Here is an 18,346-nt window from a genome sequence, read left to right on the forward strand (position 1 = left end):
CCTGTCCTGACCTGGCATCTCTGTACCCTCCAACCCCCCCAAGCTGGGCCTGAGCTGAGCCTGGGTGCTACCTTCCAGAATTTGAATAATTCAGGTCCCAGTGACCTGAGGTGTCAGTTTCAAGTGCTCTGTTCCCATGGACACAGGTGTCCCAACTCTGTAATTAAGGTAATGAAAGGGAAAGGGAAAGGGGCCTGCTGTCCTGTGCCTCAGAGGGCTGAGGGCTGATGGAGCCCCTGCCCCTGTCCTGCTGAGAATGCACGCGGCTCACCCAGAGTCAGGTGTGGGGAAGGCCTTGAGGATGTCAAGGGGGCTGAAAAAGAGGTAGGAGAAAGGAAGAGAGAGTGGAAAGAGGAAGACCAGAGGCAGTGAGGCAGAGACCAAGAAAGAGTCATAGAGAGACAGGTAGAAGGAAACAGAGACAGAGAGGCTGAGTAAGAGGTAAAGGGAGTGGGGGGCAAAGAGCAGGGCAGAGGCAGAGGCCAGGAGAAGCAAAGACCAGCAGAGAAGGAGAAACAGTCGATGCCAAGGCCCAAGTACTAAAATCCCAGGGCAGGTACAAATAGGAGGGTCAGTAACTGGAAGGGCTGCAGGGCTCCCTGGAGGGTAGTTGGACCCACAAGAGATCTGTCTTCCTTCTGACTTCCAGGGATTGTCCACAACTTCCTTGCCAGCAGGGCCTGATGCTGCCGTAGGTCGGGCCAGAAGGCTCATACCCGGAGACCTGCCCCTCCTCTGGCTGTGGCAAGGCCATGGGGCAGGGGAGCCACCACCCCAGCCTCAGCTTCTCAGTCTCCAGCCTGGGCCTTCTGCTCCTGCTCCCACTCCTTCCAGGTATGAAGCTCAGTCAACCAGCCCTGGCCTCTCTGGGTGTTGCTGTTCTTCCCATTCTCCCCCCATCTCTCTCTTCATGGTCTTTCTCCATTTCTATGCTGAGAACAAGCTCTATCTGGGGAGTGTGGAGGAGGGGGAGCTAAAGAGGGCGAGAGGGGCCTTGCCTGGCTGGGGTGGGAGCAGTTGAGGAGGGAGGTCCCAGGGATAGGGCTGAGAGGAGGCTGCTGTTGTGGTCCACAGAGGCAGGACGGGCCCGGGCTGGAGAGGTGATTAAGCATTCAAGAGCATTCAGCAGGATGACTGAGAGGATGTGGACACGGGGTGTTTTGCCTAGGCAAGGAGCAGAAGGGAGTGATAACTACAAGGTTTCCATCTGAGATCACTGGGGAGTGCTGTTTGCTCATATGAGGAACACAGTATAAAGGAACAGGTTTCAGAACATAGGGGGAGGAAACAAGTTCTTATATTGGACCTACACAGTTTAAGGTGTCTACAGGACATTTAGGACATTCAGGTTTGGAGCTCAGGAGAAAAATCTGGGCTGAAGAAAAAAAGAGATGAGGGCCAAGGACAGGATTCTGGAGAATAATACCTAAACTAAGGACTGAGGAGAAAAAAAAAAAAAAAGGGACTGAGGACATTGGGATGTATCACAAAAGCCCGGGAAAGAGTGTGTTTTCAAGGAAGGAGAGGACCATAGTGTCAGAAGACATCAACTGAGGTGCAGCTGGAGAAGCAGAGACAGGCTGGAGAGACCGGAGGGGGCAGGGCAGTAGGGTTCCAGATGCCTGCATAAGAGCTGGGACTCTTGTGGTCTGTTTGGGCCCTCTAGTATTTGTGGTGGGGCAGGCAGAGTCCCGGTCCTTGGGAAGGGAAAGGTGGGGAAGAAACTTGTCAGCCTAGCTTCCGAAGATAGTACCTACTCACACTAAGGTCTTCACCTCATCCATCCCTGGAGGCAGGCCAGGGAGGAACTAGAGTCACAGCCAGAGGAACAGAGAACAGAGACAGACAGCTGTGAGGCAGTGGAGCCGCTGACAGGGCCTCAGCCTTGTGGAGGGTGGAGAGTGTGAGCAGAAGCCCCTGGACTAGGGTCTCAGACGGACACCCCTTTTACTGGTCCACCAGAGTGCTTGGGAGCCGAGGGCAGGCTGGCACACAAGCTGTTCCGAGACCTCTTTGCCAACTACACGAGTGCCCTGAGACCTGTGGAAGACACAGACCAGGCTCTGAACGTGACCCTGGAGGTGACGCTGTCCCAGATCATCGACATGGTGCGTTACGGTTGTTGTGCAATCGTGGAGTGTGCTGGTGACAGTGTCAAGGAATGGGGGAATGAGAGACTAGGATTATTCTCCAAGCAATTTTTTTTCTGTAAGCGTTAACATTAGCAAAAATAATAACAGCTACCAGCTGCTGCATGCTAACCGTTGGGTACCCACAGTGTGCCCAATACGTCGCACACTTGAATCCATGTCTATCTAGCAGGGATGTAACATCCGAGGAAACTCAGGCCCAGAGAAGAGAAGGACCTGCCAAGGTCACATAGCAAGGCTGGGTGGGAACTGCACTGTGTGGGCAGGTCAGGTTTGCGGGTGCTGACCGGAGCTCTGTAGGTGAGTATGCACACACGTGTCCCCATCTATGCCCACTCTGTGCCCTCAACTAGGATGAGAGAAACCAGGTGCTGACCCTCTACCTGTGGATCCGGCAGGAGTGGACAGATGCCTACCTACGATGGGACCCTGATGCTTATGGTGGCCTAGATGCCATCCGCATCCCCAGCAGTCTCGTGTGGCGGCCAGACATCGTACTCTATAACAAGTACTGCCTGCCTGGGCCCCACCGCTCTCCTACCCCTTCCTAGAGTTGCCCTTGGCTCTGGGGATGCACTTACCCACCATCCCCCACACCGAACCTGGCTGCTATGGTGCCCTGGAAGCGTTCCCCCAAAACCCTTCTAAAGTGCCAGGAAGGTGTTGGCAATGGTGCGGTAGGGCTTCCTGACTGCGTGCACGTGTGCACACACACACACACTGGTGTTGGCAATGCTGGCTACATGGTGCGGTAGGGCTTCCTGACTGCGTGCACGTGCGCGCACACACACACACACACAGCGGCTCACGGCACGGGCCTGTTGGAGGGACCTCGCAGCCCCTTGATGGCACCCCCACTTTCCTCTGTCCCTAGCCAACCCAGGCTGATTGTCTCCTAGGAACCCTCTGTGTGGTCCAGGGCCAATTCTGTGTACCTCTCGCGGAGCGCGTTCTGGGGCACAAGTGCCTCTTTATGGCATCCTCCACCCTTCTCTCGGCTCCCCCAGGGCCTGCCTAGAGATTTCCTCTAGGGCTTAGCCGTCTGAGGTCGTCCTTTATGCCTCCTAAGCCAGTCTGGGCTGCCCATATTTTCCGCATATTTTCCCCAGAGCCCCGTCTGGGAGCTTTGCAGATGACACCCAAGGGGAGTCACTGTCCGCTCTGCGCCACCTTGGGGCCAGCTGTGCGTCCCGTTCTGGACCCTCCAGGCTGGCCCCCGCTAGGCCTCCAAAGGCACAGAGGGCCGGCCCTCTCAACCGCCGCCTGCGCCTCCCGTGCCGTCCCCAGCGGGCCCGGGACGCACCGGCTCCGGGACGCACCGGCTCCGGGGGCCGCCCCCAGCGCCCAGGCCCCGGCGCCTCAGGGAGCCCCGCCCCCCTTGCCCGCAGGGCGGACGCGCAGGCGCCAGCCTCGGCCAGCACCAACGTGGTCCTGCGGCACGACGGCGCCGTGCGCTGGGACGCGCCGGCCATCACGCGCAGCTCGTGCCGCGTAGACGTGTCGGCCTTCCCGTTCGACGCGCAGCGCTGCGGCCTGACGTTCGGCTCGTGGACGCACGGCGGGCACCAGCTGGACGTACGGCCGCGCGGCGCCGCCGCCAGCCTGGCCGACTTCGTGGAGAACGTGGAGTGGCGCGTGCTGGGCATGCCGGCGCGGCGGCGCGTGCTCACCTACGGCTGCTGCTCCGAGCCCTACCCGGACGTGACCTTCACGCTGCTGCTGCGCCGCCGCGCCGCCGCCTACGTGTGCAACCTGCTGCTGCCCTGCGTGCTCATCTCGCTGCTGGCGCCGCTCGCCTTCCACCTGCCCGCCGACTCGGGCGAGAAGGTGTCGCTGGGCGTCACCGTGCTGCTGGCGCTCACCGTCTTCCAGCTGCTGCTGGCCGAGAGCATGCCGCCGGCGGAGAGCGTGCCGCTCATCGGTGAGCTCCGGGGCCCGGGGTGGCGCGGGGCTCCGCGGGGGCGGGGGTGGGCGCCAGGCCGGCCTGCGGCAGTGGAGGGGCCCCGCTGGGCGTCTCGGGGTCCGGCCTCGTTCCGAGGTTGAGGGGGAAGAGGGAGGCCCCTTCCACGGGGAAGACCCCTGCCCTCACCCGCCGGGGCGGAGGAGGGGGCTAGTCTTTTCTCGAGAGCGTGATGGTGGAAGGTCGACGTCCCCAGGATTGGCGTAACAGGCAAAACTTACCAAGTACTCACTGCGCGCCAGCCCTTCTCATGAACACTTGACGTTTACTAACTCAGGGAAGCAGCCCCGCAGGCCTGGGAGGAAGGGTCTGTTGCCACTTGCCTCAGGTCATGCTGGTTCTGTTTAAGAGCGTGACTTTCACGGGATTGGGTGAGTCCAGTCTCCAGCAGTGAGGGGACCCAGTAGGGAGCAGGTAGCTTCTGAGAACCTGATGGGGGAGTGCGGGAGGGGGAGCCCTTCACCCTTACCTCCTTCCCGCTTCCTTCCATTGGGCTTGGAGGGTCCTGAGCGGCTCGTGGGGGATGAGCTCATTCCTCCTTGTGCTCAGGCAGCTGGCGAGCTCAGGCCCCCTGAGTCCTTGGTTTGGGCCTCAGTTCCCTTTCTCTGTCTTGCAGGAAAGTACTACATGGCCACCATGACCATGGTCACCTTCTCCACGGCGCTCACCATCCTTATCATGAACCTGCATTACTGTGGCCCCAGTGCCCGCCCAGTGCCAGCCTGGGCTCGGGCCCTCCTGCTGGGACGCCTGGCACGGGGCCTGTGTGTGCGGGAACGAGGGGAGCCCTGTGGGCAGTCTAGACCGCCTGAGTCCGCCCCCAGCCCCCAGCCTCCTGACAGAGGAGCTGGCCCCCCAGCAGGTCCTTGCCACGAGCCTCGGTGTCTGTGCCGTCAGGAAGCCCTACTGCACCACGTAGCCACCATCGCCAGCATCTTCCACAGCCATCGGGCTGCCCAGCGCCGCCATGAGGACTGGAAGCGCCTGGCCCATGTTATGGACCGTTTCTTCCTGGGCATCTTCTTCTCCATGGCCCTGGTCATGAGCCTTCTGGTGCTGGTGCAGGCCCTGTGAGTCCCAGGGGGTCTGCTGCGGCCACAGCACCTCCCGACAGGGATGGAACGGCCAGGCCAGGTGGTAGTTGGCCCTCAAGCCACTCAGTCTCTCTCCGCTGGGCCTCAGAGCCTGGGATATCCTCTCTTCAGTGCTACTGACTTCACACACCAGAGGGAGTCTCTGTACCCTAACCTCTAAGGGAAGTCCAGAGCTTGCCACTCCCTCGATTCCTGCAGAGGAGGAACTCTTAGAATGGTCAGGATCAAAGTGCAGTCCTGGAGGGACAGAATTGAACTTCGGTGCTGAGTGTGAGTGCTTTCCGTGGGGAGAGTGCAGGTATGAGAAACAGAACTGCCACGTTTCCTATCTTTTCTTCCTTCCTCTGTGGCTGCTGTTACAGGGACTTGGTCTTGCCTGTCCCTGATTCCGGGTCCAGTTTCCAGAGCAGAAGGCCACACAAGGATTTGGCCCCAAAGCCCCAACTCATAATAAAGAAAGTGTGTGCCTAGCACTTCGTCTATGTCCTCTCTTACCCTTAGGGCCCATGGTGGTGGAAGTTGGGGATCCAGCCTCTTAGGGGCCTTAGGACTCATGGATCAGAGCAGAAATTACATCTTTGCTGACAAGAAAATGACAGATTTGGTTGAGACCCCTAAAGCTCTCTCTGCTATTCTCTTGCTGTCTACCTTCTGGACTTAGATCCAGTCCACCCAGTTCCCACACAGTGACATCTGGACAGCTTGAAGATGCCTGAAGTAGGCGGTACGGGAACCAGTTATTCACCAGGTATGTGTCCCTTTCTGACTTCCACACATTTTCTGGCACCATCTCTGTGCCTCGGACGCAGTCCTTACCCTCAGAAGCTCACAGTTGGACGTGGGAGACCAGGGCCCTTTGGGTGCACAGAGGCAGGGCCCCTAACCCAACAGGGTGGAGAGGCCAGAGAGGGCTTTCTGGAGGAGCGAATAGATGCTGTCCAGCTGCACATGGGAAGCATTTGAGTAACATCAGCAAATACTATGGCCAAGGACTTTTCTCCCCAGTCACCCCCCGCCCCAAACTAATCTTCCATCTCCAAGTGAGTGGTTACCTGTCCTGCAGTCCCCCACCTCTATTCAGCATCTTCCTCCTAGACCCCTGGGTGAGGCTCAGTGCCCACATTTTCCTCTTCCCACTAGCAGGCCTGGCAGCTGCCAGGGAAGGTCCCAGAGTTCCCTGCAGACGGAGTTACTGCAGATCTTGACCATACTTAAAGCACACATGGCTGACTTCCTCATGTTGTGCCGAGGCGACAGGCAGAGCTGTTCAGTGGCTGATGGACTAGAAGAGGCCTGGATTCTCTGGAAAGACTTCCCCAACAAGGAACCAGAGCAGCAGTAGAAGGCTCCAGACTACAGAAAGGAGGCCCTGACCCATGGCTGCAGGGAAAACAGAGACAGAGAGATTTAGGGGCAAAGTGAGATACACAAAGAAACAAGATAAAAAGAAATGAGCAGAGTGAAATGCAATGGGAGCCGAAGGTGAAGAGGAAGAATTGGGGGAGGAAGGTTGACAGAGACAAAGAGACCAAGGAGAGCCCCCGTTCCCCTTCCAGAAGGCGTCAGGTCTATTCCCCCAGTCTCCTGTGGACACGACTGAGGCACTGAAGGGCGGGATGAAGCAGGGTAGAGATCTGAGTGGGATCTGGTGACAGTGATCTTTGCTCCTCTGCCCAGACTCTGATGGGAGAGGTGCCGGTGGACTGGGATGGGGTGGGGGGAGGGGGGTGGGACTCCTGAACTTTCCCAGTGCTTGAAATTACATTATCAGAGCTCAAAGAAGCCGCGTTGGTGGCTGGAGACCAGGCTGGTCTTGACTCTACCACTAACTCACTCTCACCTGGAGCAAGTCACTTCTGTCTCTGGGTCTCACTTTACTATATGATGAGTGTTAATACTCCCTGTTCCACCTCCTTCCAGTCAATTGCTGTGCAGTAAGGATAAAATGAGATGGTGTCTGAGGAGGTGGGGGCCAGCCTGGTGTGGTGGTTCCAAGTTCAGCTCTAGGGCCAGGCTGTTTGGACCCCACCCTCGCTAGCTCTGTGTGTGGGGCTGGTTGCTTCCCCTTTCTGTGCCTTTGCTTTCTTATCTGTGGAGCAGGGGTGATGACAGTACCTGCACCATTGGATCATGGTGAGGGCTCATGTGCCTGGAAACCTGAGTGGTGCTGTGTCATGGAGAAGAGTGGGAACAACATGGAGGCTGGGGGGGGACTTCCCTGGGGGTCCAGTGGTTAAGACTTTGCCTTCCAATGCAGGGGGTGTGGGTTCGATCCCTGGTCAGAGAGCTAAGATCCCACATGCCTTGCAGCCAAAAAACCAAAACATAAAAACAGAAGCAGTATTGTAACAAATTTAATAAAGGCTTTCAAAATGGTCCACATCAAAAAAAGAAAAATGGACCCTGGGGCTCTTTCCTGCCCACTGTTCTCAGAGCCCTGAGGGAGGAGGCAGGACCCAAGGCAGAGGAGTGACCCTAATTTCTTCCCTAGGAATGGCCTGTTCCCACCTAGAGAAGTGGTGGCTCAGGCAGGCCCTGGCACAGCAGGTGTTCAAGGGAAGAGAAGAGTCATAGCCAAAGGGAACCTGGGGACCATCTAGTCCAATATGCTTGTTATACAGATAGGGAAACTGAGGCCCAGAGCAGGAATGATTGGTCACAGAGAGAGTTAGGGCAGAGCCTGGGCTAGAGCCCAGGTTTCCAGCACCCAAGACTTGACCTTGACCTTGGGAGGTGGTCTGAGGGCAGTAATGGACAGTGGGTTCTCCAGCGGAAGGAAGAGAAGGCCTGGGGAGGCCTGTGTAGAGCGGCCCTTCCCTCTGTCACCTCAGTGCAGCCTGGCGCTCTCTGGGGTCTGATCAGTGGCCTCCTGTGAAGGAAGGGATGGCCCCAGGCTGAGGGGCAGGTGTGTCAGCTCGCCAGCCACCACCTACATAACAGCCTCTGGGAAAGCTTAGAAACCCCCACGGCTGTCTGCTTAAAAGAGTGTACTTTTCTGATTAAAAGGAGGTCATTTTTCTTTTAAGGGGGATATCCATCCAGGAGAGGGGCCCAAACCCCTCATCCCCAAACAGCCAGCTCATCCCCAGACAGAGCCCCACACATGGCTGCAGCCCTTACCTGAGTTATCCAGACGGCAGGGCCCAGACTGGCACTGCTTATCTGCAGGAAAGAAACAGAATTCAAAGGCTCAATAGCTCTCAGGACAGGAAGGGACCCCAGAGCCCCGTGGTCCATCCCTGGCTTGCTCGAGGAGAAGCTGGTGCATTTTCCCCTAATTCTGCTTCCTTACAGTGGGACCTCCCTTGCCTGGGTTTGACTTGACCTGTGAGCAGTGGGACCAGAAGGGCGCCAGCCCTCAAAGCCACTCCTCCTGCTCCCTTGGTCTGTAACTCTGCCTCCATGCCACACCCACCTCTCCCTCTCCCTTGTCTTGTGCCAGCTAAGGAGGGCCTAGTTTATGTTCTCTGCGTGTCTCCCTCACCTTCCATCAACTCATGCACGCTCGTGATGCTGTCTACGGTGGGAACTGAAGTCACACTGAATCTTCTCCCACTTTAGATGTGGTCCATGGTTGCAGCCAACAGCCTGCCTCTAACTATGAAAACTGGGCGGCACAAGCCCCTGGGCATCCCTCAGCCAGGACCAGGAGCCTACAGCCCCTTCAGAGATTAAAGACCTGGGCCCGTCCTCAGAATTACTTCTCTGGCTGGTCCTGGGAGGATGGACAGGAAAGCATCCGAGACCTGCCAGAGCCCAAACTAGAACTTCGGGTTGTGACACCCGACTGCTGTCTTACCACCTCACCCTCACCCCACACCCCCACAGCCCCCCAGCACACGGGACAGCCCAGGATTTCTGTTCAGTCGAATAAACACGCTCCCCTCGGAAAACTGAGGTGGGGGAGCTTACTCATTTCTGGCAACAGCTTCCAGCTGGGAGAAAAGCCTGACCACGTCTGGCCCTCAGGTGGCCAAAGACACCTACCTGTGTTGGTCAGGGAACCCTCTTCAGCCTCCCAGCAGGCAAGTGGCCAGCCCTGGCTTAGGCAGCTCCAGGGTCAAGAAGCAAGTGTACTACCTAAGACGGTGATGTCCCCCCTTGGATGGAAGGGGTGGAGGGGCTGGGAGACAGGACTAGGTCCTCACTGTTTTGACATCTATGTATGTATCCCCTGAAAACAGGATGGGCAAGCCCACCTCCTCACGGCTGCTGGCCAGCAGTGCCCTGCTCACCTTTGATGTACTCGCAGTTGTACGTGCTGCGCTTGCCCAAGGCCCGGAGGTAGACACGGGCGGGGCCCTGGGCCGGTCTGCTGGCGTTGATCACCTGGAAGGTCTCGAAGGGAGGGATCAGCACCTCCTCCTCGCCAGGGAAGAAGGAGTAGCCCTTGATAGGGACCCCGAGGCAGGTCCAGATGCCAAAGAAGGTGTCTTCCCCAAACTGCTGGGCTGCAACATTCTTCAGGGATGCGGAGGCAAAGCCCCCCAGCCTGACAGTGGCCCTGGGCCCCGCTGGCCGGAAGCGCAGGCCCTGCACCCCTCGGAACACCTGGCGGCACTGGGGTGGGCGCTGGCCCCTGCCCAGCAGCTGCAGGGCCTCCGTCAGCAGGAAGTGGAGTGTCTTGAAGGAGAAGTGGTGGAGGTAGTGGGCCCGGGAGCGGCCGGCCTCGCGCACGGCTGCGTTGAATTCTTTGTGCAGGGGGCTGTTGGCCGTGTAAGCCAGGAGGGCCAACCCGTGCTCTTCTCGGAAGCCCGGGGGTGGGGGCAGGCGGGTCGAGCTGAGGCCCCACTCAGGCCCCCAGGCCTGGCGCTCCTGCCACTGGCTGCTTGCCCGCGCCCAGCCATCCGCGTACACTTTGTTGGCCTGGAACTCCGTGCGGTTGAGGTCCGGGAGAGCCGCCGCCATGGCTGCAGCGCAGCCCACGTATTGGTCATCAAAGGAGGCCAGGGCCATGTCCAGCGGCATTTCTCGAGAGAAGAGGTCTCGTGTGATGGGGTGGCTCTGGGCCTGAGGGAGGGGGCGCAGCAAGGACTGAGAGGTTAGGCCCCAGGAGAACGGGAGCCCTGTCATCCAGCTTCCCCTCCGCTGAGCTGGGAAAGATGAAGGGCCCCAAGCTCACCTGGAGGGGAAGGGGATTGGGAACTAGTAGCCACAGACTCCCCAAGACCAGCCTCCGGGTCTGTCCCCTTGGGCTGAGCAATCCCCAAGGGAAGCATCCGGCAGCGTTCAGAAGCCAGCAGCTGGGGGGCTGGGGACCGTGGAGGGTGACCGTACCTGACGTGCTTCCATGAGGCCCATGGACACGAGCAGCAGAGACATCATGGCAGGGGTCTGCATGTTGGAGGTGACCCTGGGCAGGTCACCCTCTGGATCTCAGTTTCCTCGTCTGGAAAGCGGGAATCTGCACAGTTCAGGAAACATGAATTGACACCTGATCTGGGCCCCTTGCGGTGCGTGGCTCGGGGTCACAACATGGGAACGGAGGCTCAGAAGAGAGAGAGGACCCTTCTTGCCAGAAGGAACTTGGGAGACGTCCTGGACGAGGTGACATGTGCACAGGGTCTTGTGGGATGAAGAAGAGAATAAGGCTTCAGTCAGTAAAGGTGGGAGAGAAAAGATTGGAGTCTGGGGTGGGAAAAGAGTTTGAGGTGGCAGGAACTGGAAGAGCAAAGGTATCAGAGGTAGGAACTCTCAGGATGTAAAGCGTGAAAAACATTTTGTCTGGTGGGGCAGTCGCAGTGTTGGAAAGCCTGGGGTCAGTCCTGAAGGAACGTGACTGCCGCACTGAGAGTTCGGGGCTTCCCCTCATGGCCGTGCGAGGCTGGAGGAGGACAGATCCAGGAGCCGTCCGCTGCTGGGGCCACAGCAGGGCTCCAGGGACAGGCTTAGAGCAGGGCTTGGGGATGCAGAGGGTACTCCCTCTCTGCCTGCCGTCCTGCCGTCCACTGAACCCTCCCCGTAAGCCCTGATTCCAGGCAGGGGCCCCCAGGTGGCGAGGGAAGAGGGGCTGGTGAGGGAGAGTACAGAGGGTACGTCTTCCCCGAGAGAAGCCTCCTGTGTCCTGTGGGTGGGCACACTGAGGGCCCGAAGTGGCTCCAAGACGGCGCCCAGCTTTGAGATGGGAACAGACAGTTTCTAAGTTGGGGCTCCTCCTTTTTTTCTGTTTATTGAAATGCATGCTTATTGTGTATGAATGAATCACAAAACCCAAGTGCCCCTTTTCTTCTTCTCCCTCCGCTTCCCCCCTTCTCACTGTTACCCATACCTGCTGTTTCCGTGGTAATGGCACACTTCAAGACCTTTTTCGATACACATACGAATAATATAATATTTAAATATATATACACACACAGTTTTCCATATACAGACTGTTTGGGGTGTTTCTTATTGTCACTTTTTTCAGAATGAAAAAGGAAACTTGCTTACATGTACATGTTCTACAACCTTTTCTTTTCCCAGGAAACAATGTACCATAGACGTCCTTCCATGTCATACATGCATATCTATCTTGTTCATTATAATGGCAGCATGATATTTTATAGTACAGTTAACCCATAATTTATTTAACCATTTCCTTATTGATGGACACTTAGGGTTTTTTCCTGATTTTTTGATATTACATGTGATACTGCAGTGAACATCCATGTATATAAATCCTTGTCTACTAGTCTGCACATTTCTATAGGAAAGATATCAAGAAGATGATATGTAAAGGATATGAAGAGTGTTCATTTAGATAGCCACTGCCAAGTTGCCATCCAGAAGGACCCACTTCACCCCCCCACCAACAATGGACAAATGTGCCCTTTTCTCCATGTCTTTGCCAACACTAGGCATTATTAATCTCTCTTAATTTTCATTTAACTGGTGGGCACAAATGGTATCTAGTTTTTAATTTATGTCTCTTTTCACTGACAGGGTCAATCATAACTTTAAATTTTTTGTTTGTTTTTGGCCATACCACCAGGCATGTGGCATCTTGGTTCCCAGACTTGGGATCAAACCTGGACCCTCAGCAGTGAAAGTGCAGACTTCTAACCACTGAACCACCAGGGAATACCCATAACTTTAATTTTTAATATTTTAAAGTTTTTAACTAAATTTTCTAAAAGGTAGGACACTTACATCATTCAAAATTTGTACTCTGTGAGGCATGCAATGAACTGTCCTTCTCTCACTGATTCCCCAACTCCACCTCCTCTCCCCAGAGGGAACCAATGTTCTCACTTCCTGTGTATCCTTTCAGAGGTACTCTAGGCAGACACCAGCAACTTCTTGGCTATTTCTGTTTTCCTTTTTTTATACAAAGTGTAATACAGTTAGTGGGTTTTTTTTTTTTTTTTTATCTTTGGAACTCTGATGAAAGCTGAAATTTCTCCTCAGAAAATGGACATGTGCACCTTCACTCAGACGTTGCACAACTTTCAAGGTGGTTATGCATCTGCCCCTGTCTCACTCAGGTTAAGCATCCCTGCTCCCGAAGCTCCCCTAGCTCTTGGTGTGGCCTAGGTTTTGGTAGTTCAATGACTCTGAGACACTGGGATGTTATGTGGCTATGATTCTGCAAGTCTCCAAATCTAAGACCCTGTAATTGCAGACATACAGTTTAAACTGAGATGAGAGCTCTGCTGGGCAGTGGGGTTCACAGCAGTTTCCCCAAGTACGTCATTTCCCAAACGTATCTTCCCTCCCTCAAAACCTGCACACTTGCTCATTCAGCAGAAAGTTCTTGAGCGTCTGTGACGTGTCAGGCACTGAGGATGATGTTTTGCACAGAAACAACAAAACCCACATCCGTGCTTCGTTAAGCTCTTTTAAGGTGGAGGTGAAGTTGGGGTTTCAAGTAGCATGTGACACGCGTTACAAGAACCCAGAGAGCCTGATGGAAACACGTTTGTACCAGGAGTGGGTTTCAGGGATGAGCTGTCCCGAGGAGACACGGAGTAGCTGGAACTGCACATGGCAGCCCGGTGGGGTGTAAAGCATGAGATACCACTCCCTAGTTCCAGGATAGAATGCAGAGTGTGTAGCAGCAAAACACTACTTGAACTCCTGTGGTCTCTTGGAATCCACCAAAGAAGCCTGAGCTACTATTATAGATCCTCTTTTTGTGGAGAATCTAGTCTCCATGGGTTCAGGTGGGGTTTCCTCCCGCTGAACCCCCATGAGGGGAACACACGACCCCAAACAGGTGCTCTAATGCCCTGGCCATTGTGATTGGGTCAAGGATGGACACTAACCCAAGCAAGACTACTCAGTCTTTCCGGAGATTTGATAGGTGGATGCTGTGTAAAGAGCGTGTGCCAGACACTGTTCACTCCCCAACCCGTATCCCCTCACAGCTCATCTTCAAGTTCACACACGGGGGAAATGGATAACTCTCAAGCATCTGACAGCTTCCCACCCCGAGTGCTCCGTATATTTCGGTGTCCAAGGCTTTCTCCATCATCCTGGGAGCTTGCTCAGGGCAGCCCCAAAGCGCAGGAGATTGAATGTTCCCAGGGACAGCTCTCTCCAGTGAGGGTAGAAAGTCAGATTCCCTGTTCCACAGAGGGTCCCCAGTGGGATATAGTTGACCACAGTGCTCACACACTTTTTGTGGGGGGGTGGGGGGCAGGCTTTTCTCTCTCTCCAACTCACTTTGCCACTCCTTCACTTGTGCATCCTGGGATCACCTTACAAATAAGCTCACTACACGCAAGAACGTCTCTCTGGGTCTGCTTTTAGGGGAACCCAAACCAAGAGAGAAAATCTTCTCTTTGGGTCAGAAACCAACAGAACATGGCCCAGAACTGTTCCTTCAGCCTGGACGCCAGAGGAGCAGGCCTGGTCCCAGTCCACAACAGGGGGGCGCCCAGCTGAGGCAGACTGGCAGCCTGAAGCAGAGCTGCCCATCCAAGCTCACTTTAGCCAATCTACAGTCAACCTGAAGACCAGGAGCATGAGAATAAATGTTTGCATGCCACTGAGATTTTGAGGCACACAGCAAAACGGTCATGCAGCAAAAACACGAGGCCAACTGTATCTCTCACTGCCTCCCTGCTGTGCTGTTTCTGTCCCCATCTCTGCCCTGCAATAAAACAAATCAAAGGCTTGAGATAGGGCAGGAGAACTGTGAACTCAGACTGAGGACATTGAATCCTGTGGCCTAAGGTATTGGCAGTGAGGATGGGCCCAACATCACTAGGTAGAATTTACTAGACTTGGTGTGGGATGGGATTTAGGGGATGAGACAGGGGAAATCAAGGCTCACACGCAGGTTTCCATGCTGTAGGTTGGAAATACAGAGGAGAAGCAGAGTAGACATTAAAAGCTCATCTCAGCACATAGTAGGTGCTCAGCAAAAAAAAATGTATTGAATAAATGATCAGGTTGGGAGGGGAAGTGGTGAGTTCAGATTAGCACATGTGGACTCTCTGGGGGCAGATGTCCAAGAAGGAGCAGAATGGACAGTAAGAGACATTTGAGAGTCAGGTGCATTGAAGTCAGGGAAGAGATGAGGTCCCCAGGGAAAGAGGCAGGGAGGGCTGAGGAGCAGAGAGAGCTGCTTGAAGCCACGCCACAGGCAGAGTGAGACACTTCCTTGGATTTCTAGAGACTCTGCACTTCTGGGCTTTGGGCCCCGAGGGATACCCTCGGATCCTTGTGATTAATTCGTCTGTGGGCTTCATCCAGCTCAAGGTGGTTCCTGCGAACGTGCCATCAGAAGAGTCTCATGGAGTCTACCGTCCTTGTTATCCATCTAGTCACCCAAGATGGGTTTCCATTCATTCAGTCATTCATCAAACACTGCAGTAGTTGCCAACAAATGCTGGGCACAGTGTGGGGCCATCCTTGATGCTCTTTCCCTTTCCCCATCCCCACACCCCCTGCCGTGGCTCCGTCGGCCCCTGCCTCCTCCCTGGTCTCCCTGCCTCCACCGTCGCCCCTGCTACTCCAGGCTGCTCCATGGAGCAGGGAGGACAGTGTTTCTAAAGCACAGCTGCTCGTGTTCCTTACCTGCTTGCAAACCTCTGTGCCTCACCTGACTGGGAGAAATATCTCAAAACACAGAGATGAAAAGTATGAGGGAAGGGATGAGAACACATCGAGGAAGAAAAAAAAAACAACCCAGAGCAAAAGAAAACTTCCCTCTTTACCCTCAGGACAGAGTCCAGCCCCCTGGCCCTGGCATTGGAAGTGCTCTGTGACCTGGCCTGCCATGACCTCTTTTGCCTCGTGCCCCACCACCCCTGCTTGACTTCCACAGTACAGAACAAAGTGCCAGGTGAGATGCTGCTGGGGATGCCCTTCTCCTGCTACCCACTCTTCAAGGCTTAGCTCAGGAGCCACCTCCTCCAGGAAGCCTCTGACTCCTCTGGCCTCGTAAATCACCCTGTGCTTTCCCTGTCACTGTCCTAATCATGCTATGCTGCCCTTCTGGGTCTGCCTCCCCGCCTGGCCTGTGAGTTCCTTGAGGGCAGGGACCAGGTATGACCCACTCTGTGTCCCCAGAGCTCAGCCCAAGGCCAGGCACAAGTGAGTCCTCCTGGAATGTTTGCTGCAAGTCTGAGAGGATTTCTGGGTGCAGCTGACAATGTAGACCACTGCAGAGCAGGCAGATTGATAGCTTAGTGGCCAGTTTTGCAGGGAATGGGTGTGGGGGCCAGAGGGGTGGGGAGAGCCTGGGAAGCCAGCAAGTGGAGGCACTGGGCAACCCCTTTTCCTATCCCAGGTGCCCTTCTGTCCTTCCTCTCATCCTGCTCAGCGCATTTGTCAGTTTCTCCTCATCTAGACTCGTGATGCACATTCCCTACTGGGGATGTGACTCAAATCCCTCCCCAGAAATCCCCAAATTTCCCAATGGCCTGAAACCTCCCTAGGTATCCCAAACCTCTCCATCAGCGGTGCAAAGGTCTGAATATTTGTGTCTCCCCACAATTCATATGTTGAAACCCTAATTCCTGATGTGATGGTGTTAGAAGCTGGGGCCTTTGGGAGATAATTTGTTAGTTCATGAACCCTCCTGACTGGCACTGCTGTTCTTATCAAAGAGACCCCACAGAGCTCCCTAGCACCTTCTACCATGTGAGGACACAGTGGGAAGGTGCTGGCTATGAACCAGGAAAAGGGCCCTCATCTGACCAGGCTGGCACCCTGATCTCAGACTTTCAGCCTCCAGAACTGTGAGAAATAAATATTTGTTGTTGACAAGTTATCCAGTCTGTGGTATTTTGTTATAGCAGCCTGAACAGACTAAGATAAAAGTTCCCCGAAACTTTACCTAATGATTCCCGTCCTCTACCATTAATACCGCCAAATTTCCCCTTTTAAAAAACCACTATCCATGCCCAATGCCCAGGAGGAGGGTGTGCCCCTTACCTAGACTTTCTCCGGGGTGGGGAAGCTGGTGTTGGTCTCCAGCGATGGCCACCAGGGGACGGGGAGGGCAGGTTTCTCTTTTATACCTTCAGTCCTCCACCCCTTGTACCTCTCCCACACAGCTGCTCAGAAATGTGACACTCCCCCATCTATTTCTGGATGTCTCCTCGAGGCTCAGGAACACTAGCCTCTGCCCAGTCTGCTCTGGGCCAGAGCACTTCCCATGAAAAACGGAATCCCTGAAGCCAGAGAGAAATCAAGGATCCAGGCTGGAACAACTGCCTCCCCACTGGATTGGGTCCTGCATTCAGCACCCCTGGCCTCGGGGTGTATCTCCTTATTGTTCCTTTCATGTGAGCATGGAGACTCACCTAAGGTGCAAGGAGAGATTCCCAGATTAAAGAGTCTGGGTCCCAACCCCAGCACTGACTGGAGGACTTTCTGCTTCACTCGAGAGCCCTGTTCAATGACTAAATTAGATTCCATCTCTCGGGGTCTTCCTTGGGGCTCCAGGTCTTGGGATGGGAGAAGCAAGTCCCCAAAGCCAGAGGGTGGAGAGAGAACAAAGCCATGATACTGGTAGATCTGGTCCCAGGGACTGTCCTGCAGGCCTAGCTGTCCCAGACAGTATCCTCTGCTCCAGCAGCTGTAAATGCTCAGGGTCCTCCAGGGAGAGAGGCAGGCAGGGTATGTAGGTGAGATGCTGTGGGGTTTTTTTGTTTGTTTTCACAATAATGGAAAATGGCAGAGTGACTCCTGATTTTCTAATCTTGGAGAGATTGGGGTAGCCAGTCTCATTGGAAGGGGGCAAAAGAATTTGTCTTGATTTGCTGTGTTTGCCTGACAAGCAGTCTGGTTTCTTTGGGATGCCACTCTTTTTTTTTTTTTTTTTTTTTTTTTTTTTAAATGGCCATGCTGCCTAGCTTGTAGGATCTCAGTTCCCCGACCAGGGGCTGAACTCAGGCTGTGGTGTGAAAGCCCCAAATCCTAACCACGAGGCCACCAGGAAATTCCCTGGATGCCACTCTTTTCACCTTCCACCCCACCCTCCCCAAGCCTGGACGCAGTTTGTCTTCCTTTCTGGTCTACGTGAAGGATTTTTGGAGGAAGCAGGATTCTAGGTGAAAGAAATTCTTTATTTGGTCGGCAACCTGAGGGCATGGGGGAGAATGGAGCTGAGTGAATGAGCCAGAACAGGATGGAAGTCCTGGGGGGAGTTTAACCTCCTGTGCCCACCTCAGACACAGCAGGTGGCAGGCTCACCTCTTAAATCCTGGCTTTGGGGACCCCCCCAAGTCCTCTGGTCACTCTGGGGGAGTGACCTGGCCACTCCAAGAGGCTCAGGCTGCCAGAAAGCTCTTCCCAGAGCTGCTGACTGATTCTTCAGCTGGCCCCTTCTCCCATTACCTCCCAGTGGGCATCCAAAACTCAGAGCCAGGTTATTTATAGGCAAGCCCAGGGAGGTGAGGGGAGAGGCTAGTGTTTATAAACACGGGGCCCCCTGAGTCTGAGAGGTCCAGGGAGACAGGATCTGGGGAGGGGCGGGGCTGGACCCTAGGATATGGGAGAGAGAGAACTCTGTATCTGGGCCAAGCTTACAGAAGGGAAGAGTGGTAGAGAAGGGAGGGAGGGTGGGGGCCACTCAGATGCTGGACCCCACGTGACCCGTGCATTGGCCATATGCAAATTATATGTCAATCAACGAGTGCACAAGTTGTGACCTCTGGGTGGACGGAACCCTCTCGGTCTCCTCGGCCTAGGGGTCTAGAGGCCAGGCC

At 55.1% G+C, this 18,346-nt stretch overlaps 2 protein-coding genes across 2 annotated transcripts; one reads left to right on the forward strand and one right to left on the reverse strand.

The window, feature by feature from the left end:
• Positions 1-752: 752 nt before the first annotated feature.
• On the forward strand, positions 753-6,184 carry LOC130860861 (neuronal acetylcholine receptor subunit alpha-10). The gene is made up of 5 exons (XM_057749406.1): positions 753-834; positions 1,912-2,108; positions 2,504-2,658; positions 3,539-4,071; positions 4,727-6,184. Exons 1-5 carry the CDS (start codon positions 753-755, stop codon positions 5,182-5,184), a joined length of 1,425 nt encoding a protein of 474 aa, XP_057605389.1. The 3' UTR covers positions 5,185-6,184.
• Positions 6,185-6,272: 88 nt separating this feature from the next.
• LOC130828980 (GPI-linked NAD(P)(+)--arginine ADP-ribosyltransferase 1-like) lies at positions 6,273-16,615 on the reverse strand. The gene is made up of 5 exons (XM_057695046.1): positions 16,569-16,615; positions 10,482-10,608; positions 9,440-10,214; positions 8,325-8,366; positions 6,273-6,584 (listed from the first exon to the last, which is right to left on the reverse strand). The coding sequence occupies exons 2-5, from the start codon at positions 10,542-10,544 to the stop codon at positions 6,487-6,489; spliced, it is 978 nt and encodes a 325-aa protein (XP_057551029.1). The 5' UTR covers positions 10,545-10,608; positions 16,569-16,615; the 3' UTR covers positions 6,273-6,486.
• Positions 16,616-18,346: the final 1,731 nt, after the last annotated feature.

Source organism: Hippopotamus amphibius, chromosome 9 (genome assembly GCF_030028045.1).
Source record: "Hippopotamus amphibius kiboko isolate mHipAmp2 chromosome 9, mHipAmp2.hap2, whole genome shotgun sequence".
Taxonomy (NCBI): Eukaryota; Metazoa; Chordata; class Mammalia; order Artiodactyla; family Hippopotamidae; genus Hippopotamus; species Hippopotamus amphibius.

Bases quoted from the DNA above. Each gene is read 5' to 3' on its own strand.
- LOC130860861 (XM_057749406.1), top strand. From the start codon at position 753: ATGGGGCAGGGGAGCCACCACCCCAGCCTCAGCTTCTCAGTCTCCAGC. The intron at 2,109-2,503 runs GTGCGTTACGGT...GCCCTCAACTAG, and splicing joins TGTCCCAGATCATCGACATG to GATGAGAGAAACCAGGTGCT. The intron at 2,659-3,538 runs GTACTGCCTGCC...CCTTGCCCGCAG, and splicing joins GACATCGTACTCTATAACAA to GGCGGACGCGCAGGCGCCAG.
- LOC130828980 (XM_057695046.1), bottom strand. From the start codon at position 10,544: ATGCAGACCCCTGCCATGATGTCTCTGCTGCTCGTGTCCATGGGCCTC. The intron at 10,215-10,481 runs GTACGGTCACCC...CCCCTCCCTCAG, and splicing joins GCCTCATGGAAGCACGTCAG to GCCCAGAGCCACCCCATCAC. The intron at 8,367-9,439 runs GTGAGCAGGGCA...TCTTTCCTGCAG, and splicing joins CAACTGCGAGTACATCAAAG to ATAAGCAGTGCCAGTCTGGG.